Source organism: Tiliqua scincoides, chromosome 12, assembly GCF_035046505.1.
Source record: "Tiliqua scincoides isolate rTilSci1 chromosome 12, rTilSci1.hap2, whole genome shotgun sequence".
In the NCBI taxonomy this organism is placed as follows: domain Eukaryota; kingdom Metazoa; phylum Chordata; class Lepidosauria; order Squamata; family Scincidae; genus Tiliqua; species Tiliqua scincoides.
In genome coordinates this window covers 9,697,973-9,719,460 of record NC_089832.1, presented here as the reverse complement: position 1 = coordinate 9,719,460, position 21,488 = coordinate 9,697,973, and the positions used below count along the sequence as shown (strand labels likewise).

The window sequence follows — 21,488 nt, the reverse complement described above, 5'->3', positions numbered from 1 at the left end:
TTGAACCAACATTTGAGACATGAGGGAGTATGATTTTCATAAGTCATGCGTGTGGTAATTCACAACAAATACAGTGACCAGCAGAGATCAATTCCCCAAGTGCTGTAACCAAAAATATTCCCTGTTTATCTGTTGCTACCCCTCTCATCAGGCTGGTCTGTTCCATGAGCCAAAGCACTGATGTACCCTCTGTGTGAGCTGCGGAGCTTTGTGCACACAATCAAAAAGTGCACATGTGAGCATGCTGGCACTGTACGTGGTTCAGATCTGAAAACTTGGGATCTGGCTATTCCAGTCTTTAGGGCTGGCTCACACAGGTATTTACATTACCCAGTTGACAATCTATTTAAAGTGAACTTTTATGTGTGTATGAGCCACCATTGATCAAACATCACTGGCAGAACTTTCAAGCATAAAACACCATTCAACCATTCCCACATTTATCTGAAAATCAACTGAGCCAGTTCACACATTTCAGCTAATGCTGGGGAAACAAGGGTAGAAAAATTGAGGATTCAATGCATATGTAAACTAAACTTTTATAATTGTATACATTTATAAAATTCTATAGCAATGAATAGGTCATTGTTTCTGCATTGCTAGGGATTTTTTATATTGCCGACTTAAAAAATAAAAGACCAGCTTGTTGTCTTTGAAACCAATGAGCGCACAGAACACAATATGAAGAGTGTGTATCTCCAGTTCAATTTAATGTACTTTGGTTATCAATTCACTTTTGGACCCATTCACTTCTCTAGTTATTGACTGGGAAGCCCTAAATGACACAGGACCAGGCTATGTAGTAGACCACTTTGTCCTGTACTATTGGAAGTCCAACTGGCTTGGATGCAGGGTGGGGCATTTCAGTAGTGGCACCCATGTCGTGGGGACACTCTCTCCATCATGAGGCTTGACTGGTCCCTCATTACTGATTCTAGATAGGCAGCTTCCATTCTTTCTTCAATGAACTGCATCCTTTTGTATTGACTCATCATCTGTTTCCATGTTGGATGTTCATTACTCTGTCTTTTTGCATATGTTATTGATTTTTGTTTTGTGGTTTTAATTTTGCTGCTGCTAGCCACTTGGGTGTCCCTTATAGGACTGAAAGGCAAGTTCAGAACACCAAGCAAACACACACACACAGTACAGTGCTTGTATTTAAGGCAGTATATTTAGCCTTACCGGGTTTGGCTATCTACAGAATTAATCAGAATCCATTTAAATTGGAAAGAATCCAGGCTAAAATCTCCCTGCCTCAGCAGAAAAGGCATTCTAGCTTTTTTCTGTCTAATTGGGTCACCTTCATGGAGTGCTCTTTTTGAGTAAGCACTACTGAACTGGATTAGGCTTGGCCCACAAGTGGGATTGTTCACCCATGAAGATAACAATTGCAGCCAACATTCTGTGGCATCCCCCTGTCCACACAGAGCTGACCCATTTTCATCCATGGAAATAGAGAGCTTGGTTTAAGGTACGGTGGGACTGTGATCCATGAAGATCAGGCACCAATCTGGTCTTCCCTGAGCCAGCAGGAGCACTGATCAGTGGAAGAAAATACAAGTAGTTCAAACTCAGACAACATCGTTGTCTGATTGATATCACAAATGGCAAGTGAAGTCAACTGGAAGTGAGATCAGGAGAGGGCAACACAGACGTTTTTTGGAAGGAGTACTGAAAAATCGTTGGGAAGGGGAAATATGTTTTGTTACAGGAAAAGAACTTGACCTCTCTGTATGGGTTAAGAGGGACCACTAGATGGTTTATCATGAATCCAGACTACCTACTGTCAGTTTGCCTGTGGTAGCTGTCTTCCACACCTGCCTCCTAGCTGACTATTTGGCCTCTCCAACTGCCATTATATGCTGTCATACCCTAAAACCACAGGTACTGCAACTCTTGCTCTAGCTCCCCATCTGGAACTCTAACCCTGTCCATCTCCTCTATCTCTGATCACCTGAAAGCCCCTAAGACCAGCCTGTTTCAGCATTCCAAACTGAGTACCTGACACTTTGTGAAATGGTAAGTCATAAATCAAACAGAATCAGGGGATTAAGAAACCTGGTTTTGCTCTCTTTTGTTGTTTGTATAGAAAAGTGTATTATGTGTTCTGACTAAGATCAAGAATCCTTGCAGTCTGAACTGTACAATCAATACCTTAAAATGGAGGAGGGGAAATTATGAACGGAGAAAATATTTTGTAAGAACAAAGGGAATTATCTCCAGGAGGGGGAAAGCTACCATTGTAAGAAATTAAATATTTTTCCTCCTACAACAGCCACATCTGTAAATATGTAGTACACCATGGTAAATTACAATACACCATTATAAATAGGATTTATTATACTTTACAGATCAGAGAGCCAAATAAGCATTTCCTTTCAAAAGAGCCAGAGAGCAAACATGTGAAGGGAAGTTGAGGTAAAAGTCCTTGTTGACAATCTGCAGTTTGACAGGTTAGAAAATGAGATCACAGCAAGCCTCCTTGGAATATGGTTACATCAGATATACAACAGCATGTGAGATTTCCAGTTCTGTAGCCTAGTTGATGCATCCTCAATAGCTTTTAAACTTTTGATTAAATTTTTAAGCATACCATGTAGAAGTGGTTTTTAAAAGGACACAGTCACCCACCTCCAGTGCTCTGTTCAGAAGCAGTTGTTCCCATGTGTGAGTCCCAACATGAAGCCTGGAGTTTCCATGATCACCCTGGCTTTCCTGCTCTTTTCACTAGACTAGAGGAAGATTTTTCCATGTTTTACAGTGGGTATGATCCAGCCAAGCACTTTGAAGTCTCGTTTGTTTGGGTAGAAGGAAGTTAAAAAGATGTGCTTAACTCTCCATTTGTGATCAGTGGGACAAGAAAGTGAGAAACACAATGCTGAAGTACAATTGATATGATCCAGCAGGGATCTTCTTATGTTAGATGTTTAATTTTGGCTAGGCTGCACTCAGATGTGGAAGAAAAGGAACATGCCCATGTCATGCATTTAGCAGGGCAAGTTCCAGGTTTGAGGTCACCCTCAACATGGTGACCTCTGGTGGCCCATCTATATGACCCCTGACTATGTGTCAACATCACATGGGGAACCATGGAGAGAGAAAATATGATAGATAAAAGACACTGACTAGAAGACTCTTGTTGCTGTCATCCCCACCCCACCCCCCCAAAAAAATGTCAGCAGCCACACTAAGGAAATGAGAGCCAACCTGGCTTGCAGCCTCCCAAAAAGGGCTAATAATGCTTCCCAGTACACAATGACAGGTGTCACTAGTAAGGGGTCCTGGAGCTGGGCCCTTGGCAGCTGGCCTTGCACTGATACTGGACCTGGTGCTTACTTTTCACAGAACTTTACCTAGTCTGAAAAGCCAATTTAGACTCCAAGTGATAGAGATCGAGAACAGTTTGTATCTCTCTTTTGGGCTGAGACATGACAGATATATGTGGAAGTACGAGTGCCACTTGCACATCTTTATTTTTGTTTTTTTGTGGTGCATAATGTGCAAAAGAGCTGGGTGTGCAGCATTCCTTGTGCATCCAGGCTTATGTTAAACTCTGAACTGGAGCAAAGGTCTTTCTCCCCCTAGAAACCTATCCATATATTAGCATCCATACAGTGACAAAAACAAATACAAGTTTCTTTATACTCCTCTTTTTCTTCTTCTTCTTAAAAGACTTTGAGTCCAGTTTAGTGGGAATATTGCCTAATACATCTCATTGAAAAGAAAAGAAACACTTTAGTGTTTTTGTGGAACCATCATCCTTTTCAATGGGGTGTGCACAATCACAGTTCCACACCGACAGCATCCATTAATTTTGCCACCCAGTGCTAATACTGTTAACATGAAGTGTACATTTTTAACCCATTATTGCCCAAAGGGTGATACAATGAAACACATTAATGCAACTGCGATAGACATAATACATGTTTTAAATACATGATAAGAAAGAAAGGAGAATGAAGACGTTACATCTTGTGTTAACAGAAAGTACATTTGTGATCTTGCCAAGTTGTCTAAAGAGGCAGCCATCTCAATGCTCAACAGCAAGTATTTTAATTTGTACTGGTTGTAGTCAAGATTTTGATAGCAATTTGCCCATTTATCATATACTAAATACAAGGCATTTTGTATAAGTATTCAGAAGAAAAAATAATGTATTCTGCAAATTGTGCCTACATGGGTATTCAGAGAAACATTAGCCAGCATTCTATAAAATAACATTTCCTTGGGAAGTGTAAGTAACTGCTTGCAAGAAAATTAAAGACAGACATCTACTACAAACACACAAGCACAGATAAGATAGCAGGGGTCAAGTTTGTCCTAGTTCATTCAGTTCAGACCCTTAGGCTGCAATTCTGTACATGCTTACATGGGAGTAAGTCCCACTGAAGTCAACACGGCTTACTTCTAAGTGGGCATGCTGCAATCTTATGCACATTTACCTAAGAGTAAGTCTTACTGATCATAGTGGACTTACTTCAAATTAAACATGTATAAGATTGTGCTCTTAGGAACAATTCTACACATAGTTACATGCTGCAAGTTCCATTAAACTCAGTAAGGCTTATTTCCGGGTAAACATGGCTAAGACAGCACTACCAATGGGCTACAGATTTTTCCACATTGGCCCATCTCTCCAGTCCTTGGCGTACATAGCACATGAGGTGAATAGTCAATGCACCCTTTCCCATCATCTTGCACACAACATGTGAGGAGGGAGCTACACACAGAAGTCTATATGCAAATAAGCTAAAGTTTTACTATCCCCCCTCCCTTTTGTTTGTGATGGGGGAAGAACAGTGTGAATCAGATTTAGGCCAGGCGTCATTGCTTCACATGTTACATAGAGCACATGTCGAATGTGCGCCCATTCACTTGCCATTTTAAAGAAGATTGTTATAATACATGTGTGAACTGGACCACACTGACAGTAGCAGATCAACCAGTCATGGTAGACTGCCCTCATCTTGCTATCCTTCATTGCAGCAATGTCTGCCTTACAGAAAGCACTGAAAATAACAAATCAGGATTTCTCACTGTGTCTCACTATGGAGCACACCTTGTGATGCATTTAACTGAGAAATGCAGGAAGCATAAAGAACTTTACATTTGTCATTAAAAAACGAAAAAGATGAATGTGCATAAAAGTTATTGCTTCTATTTCAGTATTTAAAAGGGATGGGAGGTAGGGCAACATATATTTGGAACATAAATAAATAATAGCATGAGTCCATGAAGAACAAAGCGGCGATAAGAAACTTAAAATTAATAAAAAGGTTGTATGTTATAGTTACCACCCTTCACAAGTGGTTAATATCACTTTTTTGTCTTAGCAAAACCACATTATAGAACAGCTATAGCACAATGTACTAAGTCTCTCTTCATCTTTTTTTCTTTTCTTTCTTTTCCTTTTAATTTTAATGTTCTCGCCCTGAATACCTTTCAGTAGGGCAGCTTGAACAGTTCAGCGCCTCTGGAGATCAGACGATAAAATTCTTCAGCAATCAGGGAGAGAGGACAAAGGGCTTTCTCGTGCTATTCCCAAATTTCCAATGTTTGCTGGCTTAACATCATTGTGTACGACTGCAGTACTTAACAGCTGATGCGAAGACGTTCAGAGCTGGCAAACAGAGAAACAGCATGAGAAAAGCCCTTACCTTCATCATCACCACATCTCCCACACTACCTTAAAAGGTGGCCTGCCAATATCAAGTTAATATTATGGGTTGGGTAAGACTTTATGGATTCAGAGAGCAGCAATTTACAGTGCAATCATATGCACATCTACTCAGAAGTAAGCCCCACTGAGTCTAATGGAACTTACTCCCAGGTATCTGTGTACAGGATTGCAGCTTTAGGTGGAAAGACAATTAAGATTTAAGAGACAAAGTAGTCATACAGTGAAAGTTAATTTATAGGATTTTCTTACGTTTGTCCTCAACAATTCTTATCCCCCTCCAAGCTGCCCTACTAAAAAGACATCTCAAGATATATCTACACTACACAGTTTAATAGTCATCCTTTTCCCCCCAGAGAATGCTGGGATAGCAGTTCTGTCTCTGCAAAGGATTTCAAATGGAATTTTCAACACGATCATCCAACTACAATTCCCAGGATCGTTTGGGTAAAGTTACGACTCATTTAAAAACTGATCAAAGTTTGTAGTGCACATATGCCCTGGGAAGAAATGCATTCCCTAACAGCACAATCCTAGGCATGTCTATTCAGGAGTCAGCCTCACTGAATTCAGTGGGGCTTACTCTTAAGGAAGTATGTTTAGGATTGCAGCTTTACTCAATGCCACTGTTTTCTCCCTAGATGAGGTATGGCAAACTCCAAGCCCTTATATTGTACATGGGTAAATTTCAGTTGTAAATATATGTTCACATAATTATAAAGCAGCATGCACCCAGGGGTCTGCTCTCCAACATTCCCTCAGCTAATTTCCTGGGAATTCTCTCAAGTCAAGGAGATGAACATTTCTACATTTGACAAGAACCTCCCTCCCCACCCACAAAGACACCAGACTGAATTATCATCACTTTTTAAAATGTTTGAGAATGACTGATAGATGTTAGCAAATGTTCAGGATACAATCAATCTGGGGAAAGGTTGGGTGTGGGAAGAAAGGAGATTGAAATAAAATAGAGGAATCAACGAAAAACAAAAAAAACTCAACTTTCTCCAATTACTGAGACTTAATTATGCTGGCTATGCAATAACAATAGTGAATAATGGTGAAAAGTGAACAGTAGTGAAAAGCAGATATGTACAGTATGTATGAAAACAGCCCTGGCCAAAATAAAAATAGGTGAAGAACAGAAGTGAAGGCCTATGGGAGCAAAGCACAAAAATCTGAGGAGCAACCCTCAGATATATGTCTATATATCCCACTGTCACATATCCGAAAACGGATTCAGCAAACCCAAATTAGGACCCTCAGGCACAGTCAATAGCTAGTGGAGGGCTGGCTGCCCTGGGTTCCACCCTGGAATGTCACATGGGGCGTGTCTGGGTCAGGCCAGCCAAGATGACGATGGATTTTTTTTTTCTGTTTTCTGAGATAAACACTTGACCCAGCTCTGAACAGTTGCTTCTTCCTGCACCCCTATCTGGCAGAAAGGAGTACACAAAGAAGTGTTTGCTCAGAGGCGAGCCAAGTGGCTTCTTCCTGGCTGGGAAGACACACACAGTGGCTTCCTCCAGAGGAAGGAAGGTGGCAGAAGGCACAATGAAAAGCCATCACTACTGCCACATGTTTCTGATCAGATCTCTGCCTCCAATCCAATCACCACCACAGCATTCTTCTCATTCACAATGTGTGGCAGGCACATTGCAAAGCCATTGCCATATCATTCCTGAGCATGAGCTTGTATGGATGGCCACCACAAACTGGGATACTCAAGTAGCAAGCTGTGTACATTGGCCCTTAAGAGAGCTGAAGACAATGGGAATTAAATGCCCTTCCCCAAAATCTAAATTTGACATGAATCCGTCAATCTGACACGTCAACAAGAACCATAACTTAACAGTGTATCCTATGCACATTTACCCGGATGTAAGTTCCAGTGTGTTCAATTAGGCTTACTACTTAGTAAACATGTTTAGGTCTGCAGGCCTAGTGAATCACTTCAAAACCTTTAAAATTCCATCAAACCTACCTACAGTTGCTTTGTCTGCCCAGAATTCTCCTTATTTGCTTGGAATTTCACTGAAGACAATCAGAGGTACTGCTAAAGGAGATCCAGGTTCAACCACCGGAGTAGGCATGAAGCAATGCCAGTGGGAGGGTGGAGAGTATTAGGTGCTGAACCTCACAGCTCAATCCTATGGACATTCCCCTGCACCAATGCAGCAGCACCAGCATGGCTGGTGCTGCATCGTGCAGGGGCATTGAGCAGCCTGGAGGTCTCCTAGAGGTAAGAGGACATAGGTCTCCTTGCCCTGGGGAAATCTCCAGTCACAGCAATGGGTTTACTTGGATCTGAGCTGGCTAATTCACCAGTTCAATTTCAAGTGGACCCATATATGTGCCAGCACTACCAACCCCTCCCAGGCTCAATCCACCCTGCTGCTACTCTGTCTCTACCCCATTATACCCCTCCCTGACACAGGCCTTACATGCTCTGGTGCACCATGTTCTTACACCGGCGTAGCAGGTCAGCACAGGCCTTCCCACTGACGCCACGAACTTCTACACTGTGGCAAAGTGCTTTATGGTGCCTTTGCAACATCCTGAGCTGGCCAACCATGTGCTACACAGGCGTAGGATGAACACTGGATTGTGCCATCAGTCTCCAGGATAAAGAAGCTTACTAATCAGTAAACTGCCAGGGAAGGAATGTTTTCTCAGGATGACTGAGAGGTGACAGTTCTGTCCATGCAACAACAATGAGACAGGAGACTCTATAGCTCTGAGCGCCTGTAGCAGCTTTTCAACAGCTGGTTCAAGCACAGAGAGGCCTGTGCAGCTGGAATTGGTCACAGCAGGAGGGACCAGAACAATACTTCGGTGTATAATATGCTGGTATGCTACAGACAGATGTGAAAAAGATCTGACAACATGTTCAAAGGACTGTGAGCTGCCTTTATATATTACATTCTCTTCAACTAATGGCTGAACTGGATCTGAGTAATCTCCAGAAGCCTGTCTCCTGCCCAATATATGGGATTAAGGAGAGAGATTTCTAGGGCTAGGAATGAACATCAATTGCTTGTTTCTCTGCAATCTGTAAGCTTGAGAAACATTTTACTCTATAATACAACATGAAGACAATATTCTACTTTTGTACATTTTAGTGTGTTCTTAGATACAATTAACTAGTTTAAATCTACTGAAAAAGAGCTGATGGCTGTTATCTCAATCTCTGGTAAGCATACAGGAACAAACACAGGCACCCACAGTGTGCATTGTTTAATGTGTTATTCTTTTCTACTTCCTCTACAGCCAGCCTGGTGCCTGTGGGAGCTTGCTTCTCACTGGCAAACAACAGCTGAAGATGGTCCCTAACCTGGATCAGGACGACAGTTGCCAAAGGGTGGGTAGAGCTTTCGTTGCCCATTCAGGCATCGTTGCCACATCTGTTGAGGGATAATAGAATGAATTTCTCATTTATAGGTATTAATTTGTCCTTTGGGGAAAAGGCAGGTCTGTACAACTATCGCAGACAGATAGAGATGAAGCTAACCTAAACTAGTCCTCTGTGTAGTAAGTTCAGTGCAAGAGGGGTTAAGAACATACCCTGAGATGAGCTGATTGGTTTGGGGGGGGGGGGTTTGTGTGTGTGTGTCCCAGAACAATTACCAGAAGTTGCCCATTTTGGAATGGGGTTGGTGTTGAGTCAACCTCAAGGTTGAACAGCTTTAGGAGGACAAAGCAATCGTGAGCTACCTCAACTCTTCAAGGAGTCAATAGTGAGAAACCGGAATTGTAAGAGGCTGATCTACTTGGAGCAAGGAACAGGGCACGACAGCACAGCTGAGTTATCTCCTTCAAGGCAGAATGCAACACAGCAAGTGGGGAGTTAGGATCCACTGCAGCATTTGCTAAATTTAATAACATGGTGGTCTGGTTTTAATCCAGACCACCTTGTCTCATGTGTTATAGAGTATGTGGATAAAGTACAATGAACTACACAGATTGTTTCTAGCTACAACTTTTGTGTTGAAGGGCTATATTGTTTTGTTTCATCATTGGAACTATTTTATTTTATTTTCCCTGCTGCTGCAACAGTACTCAAAAATGGCATCCCTAGTCTGAAATGATTACCCTAACAACTCACTCTGCTGCACCAAGAAATCTGGGTCAGGCCAGAATTTGAAAAATGAGAGGTAGAATTCTGGATGCTACAAATTCAGACTATATATTGAGGACTGCCATATTTTCAAAAGAAATGTAAAGGAATTCTCTGTATGCATGGAAATGGCACATCAAGGCAAGGACTATACTAAACTTTACTCCCCACTATGTCCGGATACTAGGGCACAAGTTCATTATATAGAGGACAATTAAAAACATATATGATCTCCAATTGCATTCTGAAGTGGTTGAGGTCTCACTGTGTAATGCGTACAACGGCTTGCAGTAAAGGGCAATAGCAGTGGAAACTGTCCAACCTTCATAGCTCCTTCATATATTCTTCAAGATTAGACTGAAGAACCTCCATTTATTTTTCAAGCCTTCAACCCCCCAAAGTTTCCTTCAAAGAGAAGCACAACATATATGCTTGCACTTTGTAAGTAGGCTCAAAATCTGAGTCAGTCTCTTAAAGAGGAGGATAATAAAATATTAACAGGCATCTGAAAAATATTAACCGTTTCCTTCTGTACTCTATGGCTGACGTAAAAAGAACATCATTTTAAAATAATACGTTTTGTTTAGTATCTCTCTGTGTCATCAGGTATAAGGATAATAGTGTAGCAAGGAATTGAAGGCTCCACATTATCCATGAGTAAATGTCTAGGAAGAGGTAAATCAGATTCAAGAGATTATTTCTCAGCTGGGACCCAATACCTTAGTTCAGCTGAAGACAACAGACACATACCTCCATGAAAATAAATTGTCTTCACCTTTGCAGCTGCAACAAGTGATAGCCTTTTTACGTTTACAACAGAGATTCTGAGTGGCTAGCTCATTTTAACCGCACAAAAAATTATTAGTGCAACTGGTGACATATCACTGCTAATACCACATCTTTACACTAGCAATAATATAGTACTTCAGAACTGCAGTTTAACATAGAGATGTTCTCCACCTCCACAGCATCTGTAGCAAGTTAAAAACCAAGTTTAGCCTAATTATTGCGTTTCCCCTGCCTTTAATGCGGTTCCCCTGCCTTGTCCTCTGACAAATCAGAGCTGTACTTTAGCCGTTTCATATGTGAGCTGGGGAAAGTATTTATCTGTAGAAGCTGGACAGTGTTTGCAATGCTTCTGATATTGCATACGTACACACACACACCCATTAACTTCCCTCCTTTATGCTGTCGATTGTATCAGGCGCCCAGCCTTTAGGAACCTCTATAAGGAAGGTATATTTCTAGTCTGGAAAACGGCACTCAATTGTTTTTACGGGGAGGGAAAGACACTGACCTGCTTCAAGAGACCTTGAGGTACAGCTTCAACCAAATGAAGTCTGCAATTTCAGACTCCATTAGCATTAAGAACCACTTATCAGATCCTGCAAAGCTTTATTGCTTTCCACCTGGCCTAGATGACTTAGATTCCCGAGCAGGCGATGCTAGCGAGGACAAGCCGGTAATCTCTCTTTGTTCTGTGGCTCTGCTGTACTGCTCTCTGCTGTGCAAAGCGAGAAGAGCCACACTGCCACCTGCAGACAAAAGTTACCCCCTAATATGCTCTTTCAGCAATCAAAATGCCTTCATAGCCAAGAGTCACTTCATTCTCATTTTCTTTCCTTTTAGTATTGATGAATCACAAACTGTTTACTTCTCAGTGCTCCAGCCAAGCATGAACATTCAGAGTTATTTAAAAAAAAAATCTAAAAGCAGAGTGAAATAAAAGAGGATAAAGCAAAACGTAGGGAAGAAAGCGGAGAGAGAGAGAGATGCAAGGAGAAACTTGGTATTACCTGTCTGGTGTGGATAGAGCCTGGAGTCTTGAATCCTCCTTGACAGCTGCATTCAGAGACACTGTAAGGGTCCGAGCTACTGGAGGAGCACTTGGAGAGAGAATCACAGCCCACCACGAAGGTGTTATCCAGAGGCAGTTCCTGAATGACGTGGTGCTTCTTCGGTGGCACTGGAGTCTCAGGTTTAATCTGAAAGGTGGGCTGCGGAGAGGCAGACTTGTAATGCTTTGCTAAATCTGGGCTGTCGGGCTTAAAGGTGGTTGGCGTGGTTGCCCAATTGTATTTTCCCATAGTCTGTTCTTCTAGCTCTACCGGAATGTCCAAAGTGCCATTGATGTGCTCATGGCCAGGATCATCGGGCTTAGACTCTTCAATGGTCACAAAGTTGAGAAGAAGACTTTTGGGGGAACGCTTCTTCTTCTTCTTCTTTTTCTTGATCTGGCGGTTTTCTTGGTTTGGAGAGACCCACTCACCGCTCTGCTTGCTTTTCTGCACAACCTTGTGCCTGGGAGTTTGGCGGCATCGAACCAGAGCAGTCACAAAAATGACCAGGATAACCGTCATGGTGCCTGCAATGATAGCGATGATGATCTTCACATAGTCGTTCGTCTGTGGGGTTATCTCACCATCCCCAACGTTTTGTCCAACCGGTGTTTCCATGTTTCTGCGCACCAACTCTTGGACATAAGATCCATTGGTGACACTTTCATTCACAAATAAATGCACCAGTGCTATTGTGTACAGGGACTCAGGCTGTCCTAAATCATTGACTTTGATAACCAGCCGGTGTAATCCATGGTCTGCCGATATGACTTTCTCCTTCAGAGTAACATTGCCTGTTAACTGGTCAATCATAAACAAGCCCCTTGAATTCCCACCTATAATGCTGTAGCGAAGCTCCGCATTCATCCCTGTATCATTGTCAACAGCAAACACCTTCGTCACCACAGATCCTGGACTGGTAGACATTGGAACCAAGTCATAAGAGTAATTAGTCGAAGGGATGACAAACACAGGCCTGTTGTCGTTCACATCAACCACATTGATGGTCACCTTGGCTGTTGAGGACCTTTGTAGCCTTCCTCCATCCACAGCCTTCACCTGAAAAGTGTAAGATCCTTGCTGCTCCCTGTCAAAAGTAATATTAGGCCTTATGACTCCGGTGAGGGGATCAATAATGAAATTATCTTTGCCATTTAATATAGACAAGGTCACAGCCGCGTTCTCTCCGGAGTCCGCATCTGTCACTGTGATAAGCCCAACCGTGCCATACATGGGTAGGTTTTCTGGCACATAGAAATTGTACTCATTGTGGGTGAAAGAGGGGCTGTTGTCATTCTGGTCCAAGACTGAAACGGTTACAGTAGCATTGGTCTGTAAGGGAGGCATTCCATTATCTTTAGCCAACACTGTGAATGAATATTTGTCTTGCTTTTCCCTGTCCAGCTTTCTCACAGCAGTCAGGATGCCCGTACGGCGGTCCAGGTTGAAAATGGGGGGTGCATCCAAGCCCAACATGTAGCTGATCTCAGCGTTACGTCCACTGTCTGCATCCATGGCACTTATCTTGGTCAACTGAGTGCCAGGAGCATTGTTCTCAGGGATCGAAAGTCCAATAATGGGCTGGGTAAACACTGGGGCATTGTCATTCTCGTCCTTGATTTTGATAAGAAGCATCGCAGACTGGTTCAAAGGTGGTTTCCCTGAATCAGAAGCCACTATTTTAATGGCGTATTCCCGGGTGGCCTCAAAGTCCAGAAATGTGGCCGTCTCCAATAGAAACTGATTATCAAACACAGGTTTTAACCTGAATGGCACATCATGGTCTGTAAAGCAGGTAACCTTACCGTTAAGGTCAGCGTCCTTATCCATTACTGTAATCAGGGCAATTTTCGTATTGAGTGGAGCTTTCTCTGACAAAAGCACAGTACCATTCACGGGATTGATGATGTACCTTGTGTCTATTGAAGGAATGTTGTCATTAATGTCTGTGACATTCACGGTCACCGTTGCTCTTGAGGGTGTCGAGCTGCCGTCGCTTGCAAGGACTGTTAGCTTGTGTACTGGGGATTCCTCCCGGTCCAGCGGTTCCTTGATGGTGATGAGACCGGTGGTGTTATCAATGGCAAACAGCCTTTTGGCCAAGGTAGAGATCTGGCTGCTGAAATAGAAGTGGATTTGGGCATTGGAACCCAAATCAGCATCAGTGGCGTGAAGCTGAGAAACAGAGGTGCCAACTGGGGCATTTTCAGGAACGCTGACTTCAATATCATTCTCCTTGAATACTGGGCGGTTGTCATTCACATCCGTAACTGTAACTTGGAGAATGGCAGTGCTGGATCTTGGCGGGTTTCCACCATCTTCCACTTTAATTTTCATCACATACGTGTCTTTCTGCTCCCTGTCAAGGATCTGCTGGACTATCAACTGGGGCCACTTATCTCCCTCAGGGGTCTCTATTATATCAAGTCCGAATACATTTTGGCCCTAGAACCAGAAACAGAAAGGGAAATATATTATAACAGAAAACTGTTATGAATCAGACATAACCATTTATTGTCCATCTAGAGATTAAACAATTATTTTTATTGCTGCACTTTGGGATTCAAACAACTCTTAAGGGAACAATCAAAACTTACTAACTTGGAAATAATTCACACCAAAATAAATTACTGAGTTCACTTGTTTACAATCCATTGTAAAGTGTGATGACATTTTTATTATATGTCTCTGAGGCTGCAATCCTAACCACCTGAGTAAGCCCCATTGAACAAAATAGGACTTACTTCTGAGTAGACCTGGTTAGGATTGTACCCTAAGACAAACCAATGACTACTGGAGTTTTACATTACCATGGCTATTGCACCACATTCATTGTTTACACACAGAACCTGGATTCAGTAATGAGTTACACGTGGATCCAGTGTTCTATGGTCCTCTTTGCACCAAACAGTTCAGGTGATTCAACAGAAAAGAAAGGTCAAAGGAAACTGTCTCATCATTCTTAACAGGCCTGACCTTCATCAAGATTTCTGGCAATGAATGTCTGCAAATACTGGCAGAGCTAGGTGGAGGTAGAGTGGGGAGCATGTCCACAAAAGAAATGCTAATGCTAAACAGTGAATTGAATGCTTTAAACACACATTTATGAGATAGAAATAGGATCTAGACTATTTTGAAATGAGGTACCCTAAGGACTTGGTGGAAGAATGAGCATCGCCCCAATCTCATCAAGATCTCATCAGACGATGCCTGTCCCATATAGACAGACAGACAGACAGACAAATAGACAAAGACTCAAAATGATCAGCCTAACACCTTTATTTCCTTCACTCACACAGGAGAGAGTCTTATATGCGTTTAGACGTGGCATGTCCATCATGGATCCCTGCTTGTTAAGGCACAGGCATATCTCCATAATGTTTGGCAGATTTATCACAGCAAAAGCCAATGATTTTCAATGCACCAAAAGGTGTGAAATAATTCTAGAAATGTAATAAGCGAAGGTCAGTAAGAATAAAATTATTTAAGCACAAGACACTGGCATAGGAGAAGAAACTCTGTCATGTGGGAGAACAGGTCAGCACCTGACTTAAGGTTAGCACCTGACTTAAGGTTGATTTGCAAGTTCAGTTAATATGCTAGGAGAGTGAGCAACAGGAATGTTTGTCCAAGAGCAGCAAAGAACTCAGGGTAGGAACCCAGTAATGACAAACTTCTCAGTTAGCTAGCTTGCTTAAGCCATTTCTGCCCAACATTACATATACGCGATAGGGACCAAATGTGTATACCTGTGGGCTGGGCAAAAATGGGTTAAGCATAGAAGCATGAAGATTCCTCCTGGTCTAAGATAGCTTTTGCAACAAAATTGATCCCCTTTGTTAAACCTTTATCTAACACCAATCCTCGTCTAAACTCGCAGCCTACCCTTACAATTCTTTTGTAAGTCAGTGCATCTTGCAGGTGGGCAAACCTTGGGAGTTCAGTTGACAACCTGACTGCTGTGTGACTTACTCTGGTGGTCAACTGAACTCATGGTGGTCAGTCATATTATGAATTCCATTTATCACATGATTGCTAGTTTTTGTGCATCAAGCTCATCACAATTCCCTTATCATGAATTATTCAGTTCTTCAGAACATATTCAGTTCTTCAGAACGTATTTCACACCCCAGTAGTGTCTTTTCTAGTGGCTGTCTGCTGGTGTTCTTTTGAGTTTTTTTAGATTGTGAGCCCTTTTGGGATGGGGAGCCATTAGATATTTGATTTTCTCTGTAAACTGCTTTGTGAACTTTTTGTGGAAAAAAGGTATATAAATACTGTTAATAATAATAATGATGATGATGATGATGATGTCGTCATCTGCCCTGGGTCCCTTTGGGGAGAAGGGCGGGGTATAAATAAAGTTTATTATTATTATTTATTATTATTATCTGCTAGTCCAGAGCAAAAATTGATCCTTACTACACAATGTCAAGCAAAAAAATCAAAATCATGTAATAGCTGAGGTAAGGTGTATGATTAAGGAGCAAAAATTGATCCTTACTACACAATGTCAAGCAAAAAAATCAAAATCATGTAATAGCTGAGGTAAGGCGTATGATTAAGACGTAAGAGCTGAGGTTTATCCTTTGCTCAATGTTGTCCTATGCCTTTAATTTATTGCATGAATCAGAAACTGGCTACCTTACAAATGAATCACACTGGATTATTACAAATAATCAAGATCAAGGTAATTCAGTGTTTCTCTTTTCATCATAATGTATTTCGTGGCTGCAGTGAAAATTAGATTCCAAGTGTTAAAATAATGCAACCATCACATTTGCACACTGAATAATAAGGATCCTGAAATAGGTTTTTGTGAACACGGCATGCCCCTGTTATAGCAAAACAGATGCGTGGGCATGGAGATAGACTCTACAAACACATCTCACTCTGCACAGGGCATGCGATGTTTTGATACTGCTGGTGGGAGAACAGTTTGATTCCTACTAGATGGTGTCTCTCTGGGCTCCCAAGCCTGGGAATGTAGTTTTTAAAAAAATAAGGGTGGGGGGGGGAGAGAAAGAAACAGAAAACACATCCCTAAGGAGGAAGAAGTGATTAGCATTCATCAATAGCAATCTCTTTGAGTGATGGGAAATGGTGCTGACAGGCTCCGAAGGGAACGGAGCCAGCTCTGCTTCACCAGAAGAGGGGAAGGGAGCGATAATGCGTAAGCATCGAGGATGGAGGTGAAAATAGGAGCTGAGCAACATGAATCGAGGCATGTCAATTTTCCATTTGCTTCTCAAGATCATCAGTGCCAGAGGTGATGCATGCCTGCAGTTCAGGGCAGGCAGGTCCAGGGCTTAACTTTCTGGAATACGAGCTGTTGGGATATTACATGGGGGCTCGCTCGACTCTACCTGCAAACATGCTGGGTCCCCTCCCCCATTCTTTTTCACATGAGAGATCTAAAGCAGTTGGCAATGCAAAGATAAGAGCTGACAAACAGAATGCACACCCCAGTTACAATATCTCTCTTTACATCTGATTATGCATTGACACTAGCAGTGCAAAAGATGATTTAAGCTCCATGGCTGAAAATGACCACTTCCTTGGCCTGGGAAGCTCTTATCTCTAATCCAGTCATTTTAACCACTGTGCCATGGCACACTGGTGTGCCACGAATGGTCTGCAGTTGTGCCATGAGAGTTTGGGAGAGAGTCATTTATTAGTAGGTCCATTGGGGGAATGTGAACCAACCACCACCACCCACCAACAGCGTGATGTGCCTAGTCAATTGTCCAAAAACTGATGGTGGGCCTTGACCATTTTAATGTCTTGTCAGCGTGCCATGAGATGAAAAAGGTTGGAAATCACTGCTCTAATCCCAATGTTTGCACAGAAGGAGGCATATTTCATAGGTAAGGGAATATTCCCCAGCATATACTTAAAAAACCTGCCTTCTTTGCTTGGCCAAAGCAAGGAATGCAAATTGCATTTGAAACCAGACTATGGGCACAGTCCTACCCAGTTTTCCAGCACTGACCCAAGATAAGCAATGCAGACCCAAGATAAGGTAACAAACATGCCCTTACCATGAGGAGGCCTCCTTGACTGCCTCCCCACTACAGGATGCCGTGCACGCCACATTGGTACAGCTATGTCAGTGCTGGAAAGTTGGTTAGGTTTGCGCCTTATGGGACTTAATTCTTAAATTTCATCCATGCAGATGGACAAAGGCTGTGTTAATCCCACAGTAGTTCCTGTCAGCTGTTTAGCACAACCTTTCATGTTGACTGCATCACTGGAGTAGTGTGGAGCCTCATAAAAGAGGCTGTAGCTCAGTACAGGTAGTTGAACACCTGCTTTGCATGCAGAAGGTCCCAGGTTCAATTCCTAGTATCGCCAGGCAGAGCTGTGAAAGATTCCAGAGACCCACTGATGGTCAGTATATACAATACTGAGTGAGATAAGAACATAACATTACAGCCCCACTGGATCAGGCCATAGGCCCATCTAGTCCAGCTTCCTGTATCTCCCAGCAGCCCACCAAATGCCCCAGGGAGCACACCAGATAACAAGAGACCTGCATCCTGGTGCCCTCCCTTGCATCTGGCATTCTGACATAACCCATTTCTAAAATCAGGAGGTTGTGCATACACATCATGGCTTGTACCCCATAATGGATTTTTCCTCCAGAAATTTGTCCAATCCCCTTTTAAAGGCATCTAGGCTAGACGCTAGCACCACATGCTGTGGCAAGGAGTTCCACAGACCGACCACACGCTGAGTAAAGAAATATTTTCTTTTGTCTGTCCTAACCCGCCCAACACTCAATTTTAGTGGATGTCCCCTGGTTCTGGTATTATGTGAGAGTGTAAAGAGCATCTCCCTATCCACTCTGTCCATCCCCTGCATAATTTTGTATGTCTCAATCATGTCCCCCCTCAGGCGTCTCTTTTCTAGGCTGAAGAGGCCCAAACGCCGTCTGCCTAACTCAGCAGAACGTTGCTACTTATTGTCATATACAGTGGCGATGCCAGGATTTTGGGACTCTGCAGGCACCACAAAAAGGCTCTCATAACCAGCAGAGACAAGATATGCAAACAAAAATTATCTTACACTGGCTTTAGCCTACAAGCGCATTCTACACTGTGTAAGAATGACAAACTTGTCAGGGCAGTAGGCCTTTTGGAGGTGGCTCCATATCCATACCATGTGATGATGGTATGATCAGATGATGTGGAAATAGCTCTGGGCAGGAAATCAAGTGTGCATATCAACACTTGATGTGGAACCTCTGACCTTCACCACATAAAAAGTATATTCTTTAAGGCAAATAGTAGCATAGAGCAGTATTCCCATCCTTGTCCTTGATCACAGAGCTATATGTGATCATACAAATTAACCTTATAAGGGCCCAATTGTAGCCAAATTTCCAGCACTGATGCAGCTGTGCCTTTGGGGCTTGTCTTGCATCCTGAATGGGGAGTGGCGGGGGGAGTAACAGAGGCCTCCTCAAGGTAAGGGAACATTTGCTCCCTTACCTCGGGGCTGCATTACAGCTGTGTCGACGCTGGGAAGCTGGGCTTTAGTCCTTGTCTCAAAGTGAAACTAAGGCTGCAATCCTATCCACATTTTCCTGAGAGTAAGCTCTATTGACTATATTGGGACTTACTTCTGAGTGGACAGGCATAGGATTGGGTTCTAAAACTGCCATCTCAAATGCACTTCAGTGGGAGTAACTCCCATTAACTCAGCAGGAGTTACTCAGCAGGCAGTAACTCAGCAGGACTTAAGAGTGCAATCCTATCCAACCTTCCAGTGCTGATGCAGCCATGCCAATGGGGTGTGTGCTAAATCCTGCAGTGGAGAGACAGGTACAGAGGCCTCCTCATAGTAATGGAATGTTTGTTCCTATAACTCAGAGCTGTATGTGGCTGTATCAGTGCTGGAAAGTTGGATAGGACTGGACCCTTACTTCTTCCCATCTGCCCCCACTGTGGAAGTTTAGAATCTAAAGCTCTTGGGGGGGGGGGGAGAGAGGGTCTGTTCTGTCTGCTTATACCACTCTATAAGCACTGTGCAGATCAAGACAGCACAATCTAAGTCATATTGATGCTACTCTTTGCCAATTCTTTAATCTATTTGCCTGTCCTTTTGCTAGCCATCCTTCCATTGTATGTAAAGATGCATCTTTCCTGCTCCCTTACTCAGATGTAATCCCAGTCATTTCAAAAGAGCCACATTGAGCAAATGAGCTGCAGCTGTAAATTCATTTGATTCCCTTCTTTTCATTCTCTGGTTGCAAAACAACAATTATATATGCTGTTTCTCACCCCCCCTTTTCCCTCCACAAAGATTGACAGAAGGACCTAGCAGAAGTGGGGGAGGGGAAAAAGAGCTCCCCTTCAGTTCCTTATTTGCACACAAGTTGACAGATGTGAACTGATTATTCTGTCATTAGCTTCTGCAACTACAACATGCAGATTTTTAATTCATGCAAAGACATACTCCATTTAGCTTTTCTTCAACAACCACACATGACAAGAGACACATTTTTCATTATAATACATAACATTTGATTTCAGAGAAAGAATAACCACCATTCACTCCATCTTGCATCGGAAGTCTGTGGGAAAGTGGGAGGGGAAATACATACACAGCTGATGAAAAATTCAAATTTTAATCACTTGTCTTCATAACATCAAACTAAAATCAGGGGGGAAAAATAAGTAGAAAGTATGGGAAGTTGCAACAAGTTCAGCACACAGGCAGCTCACCTGATGCAGGTGTGTGACTGGGAGCAAAGTTATACCAGGGTCAACACACAACTGAAGTATCCTGCCTAAGGCTGACCACAACATCCATGGATGTGTGAATGAGCCAGTAGAGGTTATGCACCCACACACACAAATTCCTTATCTGTTAACACGGGTGAGAAACTCTAGGTTTGCCAGGGCATTTTTGCTTTTTACTTGAGCCGTTAGGTTCACCAGCCAAAGCCAGGTACAAAGTAGTGGCTTGGGGAAGCAGACAGGTGCTTAGTTTTACAGGACTCTCTGAATAAATAATCAGCCCAGGAATTTGTTCCCAACATGAGAACTGCGTATGCACAAAAATCTCCACCACACCAAGCATTCTTTCAGTGTAATCCTAGGCATATCTACTTATTAGTAAGTCCCAATGAGTTCAGTGGGACTTAATCCATGGTAAGCATGTACAAGATTACAGCCTATGGGCACAATCCTAACCTACTTTCCAGCACCCACATAAGGGCAATGCAAACAAACATTCCCTTACTTTGAGGAAATCTCTGTGAAACTGCAGGATGTAGCACACGTCCCACTGGCACAGCTATGCCAGTGCTGGAAAGTTAGTTAGTATTTGGGCCTACGTTACTGAAGCCAACCTTATGGACAGGGAGCCTTTTAGTTGGTGCTACCATTAAACATTTCAGAGTGAGAAGTATTAGCAGACCCACTGCAAATCACCCAAGGCTCTACCAGGAGATTCTGATCTAGCTTCTGCTCAGGGCCTCTGAGAGGAATTTTATCAGGGGGTACAAAGTTTCTTTTGGGCCCCTTTCCAAAGAGGGTGGGGATGAAACAGAGTGGGGGGGTGGCAATGGGGGCAGAACAGGCAGAGGGAAAGTGGCAACAGCCAGAATAGTCTTTGGAGTCCAGGTCTACCCTCTTTCTAATGTGGAGCTCAGGTCCACCTGCTTGCCAGGCATTGGCAGCTAGATACAGTAGTACAGAAAACCAAACACACTTCCAAAATCTTTCAAATATGCAAAATCATTGTAGGAGATTAGTATCATTGTATTTAGATTTAGAAATTTCTCATTCTTCTGGCAGGGAAAACCACCAAATGAAACCAGGGAACATGGCGTTGGCTTTGCGGT

The 21,488-nt window shown here is 42.8% G+C and overlaps 1 protein-coding gene across 1 annotated transcript in view; it reads right to left on the bottom strand.

The window, feature by feature from the left end:
- The window catches only part of PCDH11X (protocadherin 11 X-linked), a 733,772-nt gene that overhangs the window by 643,945 nt on the left and 68,339 nt on the right, over positions 1–21,488 (bottom strand). The window contains exon 2 of the mRNA XM_066640189.1: positions 11,594–14,080. Within this exon, the coding sequence (XP_066496286.1) occupies positions 11,594–14,080 (2,487 nt within the window). The remainder of the gene's footprint in view (positions 1–11,593; positions 14,081–21,488) is intronic.